This window comes from Oncorhynchus masou, chromosome 10 (genome assembly GCF_036934945.1).
Source record: "Oncorhynchus masou masou isolate Uvic2021 chromosome 10, UVic_Omas_1.1, whole genome shotgun sequence".
NCBI classification, from domain to species: Eukaryota; Metazoa; Chordata; class Actinopteri; order Salmoniformes; family Salmonidae; genus Oncorhynchus; species Oncorhynchus masou.
This window is the reverse complement of record NC_088221.1, coordinates 11,884,656-11,891,619: the sequence shown is the minus strand read 5'-3', so window position 1 is coordinate 11,891,619 and position 6,964 is coordinate 11,884,656. Positions and strand designations below refer to the sequence as shown.

The window sequence follows — 6,964 nt, the reverse complement described above, 5'->3', positions numbered from 1 at the left end:
CTACTCGTTTATAAAGGGTTATGCATTTAAATCTCTGCTTTGTCTTGGTCTAACAAAAAAAGGCTTTAAAACGAGACAACAAAAAAAAGACATTTGAATTCATTGCTCCACAGACCAGAAAACAAAAAATACAAATAAATGAAAACTAGAGTGAACAGTTTACTTTTTATTTGTATAGTAAATGCAGAAACTCAATTGCCAATTTATTTAAATTTATATAAATACTGTAACTGGAAAGTAACTAAATGGACATGAAATGAACTTTGTAGAATAATACAAGTTTAATCAATGAACAACAAAGTATGAGAATATCAAAATGATGTCTAAGAATACAAACAAATGCAGAGAAATGATCTTTAAATCATTCAACATTCCATGACAAAATCCTGTTTTCTAAACTTGTGTCTTCCTTTGAATCCAGAAAGCAACAAAACAACCTTCTTCCATTTTGACAAGGGCTGTTTAAACTTACATACAGTAACAGTAAAATGCTCCTGGCAGCCCAACAAGTCCAAAATTTGTTCTATGGGGAATGGATAGGCCAAGACCTTGCTTAGTCATGCATATATCTCACATATGAAATGTCACATTTGGTCTGATTTCATCATTTGGTCGACTACAACCCAAACTTAACATGGTAAAGTGACCAGTTCTACTGCTAACATAACTGTATGTAAAGAATGCCTAATATTGTAGTAAATCTCAGTCAGAATAGTTCAATTCTTCTCCCTTAAAGTGATATTCTTTTTGTACAAAAACTGTATTTAGATTAAATTAAACAAAAAATGTTGCTGATTCCACAGATAGAGCTAGTAGCTCTGAGAATAGAGTGATCCTGTGCAGTGTGTAGTCACTGTCATGGTAACAATATGAACTATGAACTCTGGCCAGAAATCATCTGGTCATAAACCATGGTATATTGGCAATAAATTATAGCGATGTGATCTCTCATCGTACTCTCTCTTTGTTTTGCCAATGGTTTCTTGTCTTACAGATCCCTGAAAGGTAAGTAGCAAAAAAAAAAAAGCGTACTCTAAAAGAAGGGTACGACACAGTACATTTCAATAACTTATAGCTACGCACATCAACAGAAAATGTACAGCGTGTTTGGGTACCAACATAACTCATGAGGAATCGTTATTATTATTAATCACAGTGAATGCTTTATCCCCCCCCCCAAAAAAAAACAAGCAAGGAGATCTTATTTGTCTATTCTAAAGAATTTAGGGGAGAGAGTCAAAATAAATGGTCTTTCGAACTTCCAACTCAATTCAGCAAGTTGACTTATCAAAAAGACAAATGTATGGATTCATTGTCAGCATTGTATGTGATTGTGACTGGCTATTCTGCACAACATGACTATACCTAACAAAGCTTAACGTAACAAATGCTTTAATTGAAAGTGCATTACAAAAGCCCTTTATATTAAACAGATAAACATAATATCATACTTTCTTGATACTGCACCATAATACAACTAAAAAAAAAAATCTGAACATATTTTTCCATTTGCAAACTACTCAAACAAACAAAACCAGAAATGCAACAAATGGTTTACATAGATAGCTCCAACATCCAAAGTGCTTTTCAGAGAGACGGTAGGCACGTTCCTCACCTTATCACTATGAGTAGTCTTGTCATAAAAATGTTCATAAATAATAGTCTCGGATGTCAGTTCAGCTCCTCACCATGAAACAAGATGGGGTTCGGTTCGTCTTCCAAAAACACAACCCCACATTTCCCTTTTTTATACATTTTGTGCTAGATACAAAAAACCTGTATTCCATGTTGAGCATGTCCATTTACCTTTCACATGAAGGGCATTTATGCTACATAGGAAAATATTTTATCACCATGACCATATTTGTATTTTCCACATGCAAAGTCATTATGTTTTCTTTACAATAGTTACCCCTCGTAGATACATGGTTAACTGACTATGCAAAGTTTTTCCCTAATGGTGGGTTGTAGGCCCCATGTTCTTAGTGGGTCTTAGCATTGGGTTTGAGGCTAGAAACACTTGTTATGCTATTTTCTGGGTCAATGGCTAAAGCCTTGTGGTGGGTGGTTCACTGTGCAAACATGTTTGGGAACCACTGTTTTAGAGGCTAACAGCTCTGTACAGATGACTGAGAATAGTACCAAACTTTCTGAGTGTCTTATATGACATGGGACCCCTGCATTCTGTTCTAGAAAGTTCTGGGAGCTGAAATGTAACTTTTAAAAAGAGCCTAAGTTCAGGGTCATAGAGCTCTATGTGGTGATCACGGAAGTAGTGGCCATTCTGGACTGTTCTACAGCTTGAGAGGAGAGTTCCTCCAGCTGTCTGTCCAAGATGATCCTAGATAAGACATTCATCTTTCAGCGTGCTCCTGAAGTGAACTGTGGGAGCCTGATCTCAGTGCATCATTCCTGTGAGGCTGAAGAGGCCTGAAACCAACCAAGTTCCTCTGTGGTAATGCTAGTGACAGAGACTGAGCTCTTTCCTCACCGAGCACTTCTTACACTGCACCACGCAGCACCAGTGGAAGCGGCAGAGACAGTTCTCCTCGAACACCACCGTCTCGTCTCGGTAGCCACGCTCACAGCACAGCAGGTCACAGCCGCTCACGTCCATGGCTGTGCTGTTGCACATGCGGCCCCGCGTGCCCAGCGAGCCTGTCTTCCTGTTGGGTGAGCAGAAGTCGGGCGATTCGGCCGAGTAGATCAGGTCCTGTTTGTCCGGAGGCTTGATGTTCTGGCCCACAGGAATCAGGGTCTTGCCATCGTTGCCTCCCATCACCTTGGAAGCTCCATTAAACCTCTCCAGCAGGCGATCACCCACCTCCCGAAAGTGAGGCATCTTTTTCCAACAGGTCCGGAGTGTGCAAGACCCGGACAGGCCATGACATTTACATTCAGTCCTCATATAATTCCTCACCGCCTGTTGTTAAGACACAGAGATAGATAGGTGAGATAAAAGCAGACACCATACAGAAGGAATTTACCCTCCCCCTCCTGCCTCTGGCCTTCACAGAGCTCCCAGACCTTGACAACAGAACAGAACAAAGATCATTAAGTTATACTCGTGCTAATTAACCCTGGCTGCATGCACTGCTCTAACCTCTCAGTAGCTCTTTAAGATCACATTGTTGTTTCTACATTTGGGCTCCCTTTGCTTCTTGTATGTTATTTTTCCAAAGATGTCCTCCTGAGACTATAATTGGCCCAACTACACAGCCACTCCTCCCCATTTACCTGTCTCTGACCCCTTGGAAAGGTTTTGGCTTGTGTGACAGTGTAACATACTGTGATGAAGCAATACTGACAAGGGTGAGCAAGTCCCAGGAAATTCAGAGTAATAACCTGTAATTACCTTCTCAAAAGAGCAGACAACCTCCAAACTGAGTCAGTGTTTCCCCTATATTCATTTAGCAGCGATGGACCACCGCTGCTAAATTCTTTCCACCGCTTCTGCCGAGACTCATTTTAAATCAATAGTTGTTGGTTCAATGACTGGAAGTATATGGGAACAGCTAGCATGTTATTGCGCTAAGGCTAGTAGCAATGCACCCCCCCCAACACACATACCCCTGCTGAAAAAATACTACGGGATCAATGTTGCACTCTCCCTGTCAACAAGAAAGTCATTGTATTTCAATATTTCACTTTGTCTACATACATGTACTTAGTCCTTCATAAAGAGCTGGGAAAATCACAGTTTTATAAGGCGAAATATTAGCAGCTACTTGGCTTAAAGGTTTGAAAACAAACTGTGTGGCACACACTTGTTTCCTTGTTCAGAAACATGATTTTTGTTAAACTATCAGTTTACAGTGTTATAGAACTATTGTAGTGTGGTGCGTACTGGCGGCAGAGAAGTCAGGGGCAGGAGAGCGAAAACTGATTTACAACGGTGTCGTTTAATATCCATAAACCACCGTCAACAGAACAATACAATAAATGTGTCAAACAAAACCAGGTAAATACCAGCATACCGTTGCATAGGCACCAGAAGAAACAATTACCGACGAGGACATGGGGGGGACAGAGGGTTAAATACACAACATGTAATTGATGGAATTGGAACCAGGTGTGATGGAAGACAAGACAAAACCAATGGAAAATGAAAAGTGGATCAGCGATGGCTAGAAGGTCGGTGACTTCGACCGCCGAACACCGCCCGAACAAGGAGAGGGACCAACTTCGGGCGGAAGTTTAGAGTCCAACTATGGCTAGAGGCTGTCTTGGATGATGCATTGGATGAAAGGAGGAACATTCAGCTAGACACCATTGTTAAAAAAAAGTAAGCATCAGGTGAACATAATCTAAAACATTTCTGAAGTATAATTTCCTGTACTTCTGCTTATATCAGCACAGGTCAAGTAAAACATATGAGATTAAGTGTGTTTGGAGTGAATGATAAAAAGTTAGCTCACCGCTTGGGGTGGTCTACTGCTCCATAAGCTACTGCCTCTGGGGCACATTAACATTGTGCAACTGCAAGGATGGGTTCGAATACGACCCACTGTTGTTTCCTACCTATATATATCCATTGTAATAAAGCATGAAGAATTACGAAAGGAGTGGGACTGTATCACACGTTATTTAAAAAATGTAAGTTTCACTCTACCAGTCGTCCTGCTTCGTTGTTGTGGAGATCGATCAACGTCCTGATGTCACTCTTGCCCTTTTTCCTCTTGGCATCCATGAACTGCTTGGACTTCTCGTAGCCAAACTCCACGTCGTCTCCGCAGCCGCCCCACTCCCACTTGACTCCTTCGACAGAGGTGGTGGTGGAGAAGGAGGCAGGCTGGGGGGGAGCCCTGCTCCTGGTCGCCTCACAGCCACACTGCAGCAGCTCCCCCATACTGCAGGCCTGCGTTACCGCGTGGGTTACCCCAGCCGCCGTGATGGCGTACACAAACGCTGTCTCCCGGATGTCTGAAAGATCATACAGACACAGACACACACAAACACAAACACACACACACGCACACGCACACACACAGGGGTGTCATCAGAGGAGTGAACAAAGAGTAGGCCAGGGCACCTAGTGGTTTTCCAATTGTTGTTTGATTTATTTTGTATTTAACCTTTATTTAACTAGGCAAGTCAGCTAAGAACAAATTCTTATTTACAATGACGGCCTGCAAATGAGTGGGCCGCCAGTGTTTTGTGTTAATGCAGGCACTAGTGTTATTGTGTTTCAATCCAGAGTGTGACACTACAGACTTGTGGCGAGAAGAACCAACAACCTCTGCAGCATTCAAGACTGTTGCTTTGTGCGAAGGTGTTCAAGTTCACAGTTAGCCATTGATATGTTAGTCCTAGTAGAACAGTAGCCACGGCCTTGCCTTGGCTCCAAGTCAGAGCAGGTCCGCTGGAGCCAAGGCTCAGTGAGACATGGGTGCCGGCCCGCGTAGATGGAAACAGAAAGGTCGGATCCTTTCGGGGTAAAACACTCTGGTAAATCCTCAATACCCCTGGTATCTCAGACACAGCTGCAGGGCTATTACTGTAGAAGAGGGGGCTTACCCCCCTGGCCCAGAGGGATGTACAGCTGCAACTGCAGATTCCCCTGTTCTTTGTTACTTTGGAAAAGATCCAGGTGTATTTTAGGCCAGTTGTCGACAACATCTCTATTCACTGTTTCTAGCTGCTATATTTCCAGGAACTGGGGGAAGGGAGGTAGGCAGTTAGCAGTCCATTGTGTCGAAGCTAAAATGAATGACTTATTTTCTGGAGCTGGAAGACATGAGCGTGTAGTCACCGCTCTGCCCTGTTGCCAATTCCATATCGCATGATTCAGTGAATGGGATTCATTAAATCTACTGAAACAGAATCGGTGCCGTGCGAGGGCCCTGCAGACCAGCACCCTGTGATATGAATACCAGCTGTCTGTCTGCACACCCAGTGATGGCTCCATACAGGCCTGTTCTGTGTGTGTGGCGTCTCCCTGCCAGCCCCAGCCCAGCCCAGCCTCAGCCCATCCCAGCCCCAGCCTGAGCCCAGTCCAGCCCCAGCCTAGCTCAGCTTTGACAGTCACCTGAACAGCCCCAGCCCAGCTCCAGCCCTAGAACATCCCACCTGAACACACCTCATCCTGATTCCTCCTCAGTCCTCCCTACATACTTCTCCAATAAAGGCCCTCCCTGCCTGCCTGTCATATGCATTGTGCAGGCCATTCCCTATCACACACCATCACTGTTTGTTCTCAGGTTCAACCAGCTGTATAGATCTGGGGGAAAACAAAACGTTCTCCTCCCAGGCCAATTGAGTGTACAGAAGGGGTAGAGCTGACTAACTCAATAACTTCTGTTGAGACTCCTCTTAGACAGGCCAGTCACGTCAGCTGCTGTTGCAGGAGGTTTCATATAGCCTGTGTCTCAAATGGCACCCTATTCCCTTTAAAGAGCACTACTTTTGACCAGGGCCCATAAGGCTCTGGTCAAAAGTAATGCACTGCATAGGGAATAGGGTGCCATTTTAGAAGCGTCCATGGAGGGATTGAAGGGAGACGTCGAACAGTCACACCTGTTTACTGTTTCAGCAGGAGAGGTGGAACTAGAGAAAACAACTACAGACAACTGTTTAGAACCCCCCCCCCGAATCTCTAAGGGGTTCAATGTCTAGACAAGTTACAGTTTTGTTTCAGTTAAGAGCTATGTCCCTTAGCTTCGCTCGTCTTTAGCTACTACACCAACGTATAATGCCATCATCATATCTATATTGGATATCTATATTGGATAGAAGACGTTCAATTCATAACGTTAAACGAAACTATATTACAAACACAATCAAAAAGTGTGCCGGTTCAGTTGTACAATGTGACCGACCCTCTTGACTAAGATGATAAAAAAAAAACAGTTACATGACTACGAGAGAGAGGAGATTATGAAAATGTATATCTCTTGATTTGAACACCCTTTTATAATTTCCTCCAAGACACAAATTCCAAACTTCTCCAGCAGCCTATGCCTGG

The 6,964-nt window shown here is 43.4% G+C and overlaps 1 protein-coding gene across 1 annotated transcript in view; it reads right to left on the bottom strand.

Annotated features, from left to right (window-relative positions):
* Positions 1 to 164: 164 nt before the first annotated feature.
* Positions 165 to 6,964, bottom strand: part of LOC135547147 (protein Wnt-6-like) — a 32,914-nt gene continuing 26,114 nt past the window's right edge. Inside the window, exons 3-4 of the mRNA XM_064975859.1 lie at positions 4,613 to 4,923; positions 165 to 2,923 (exon numbers count right to left, since the gene is read on the bottom strand). Of these exons, the coding sequence (XP_064831931.1) occupies positions 2,462 to 2,923; positions 4,613 to 4,923 (773 nt within the window). The 3' untranslated portion in view covers positions 165 to 2,461. The remainder of the gene's footprint in view (positions 2,924 to 4,612; positions 4,924 to 6,964) is intronic.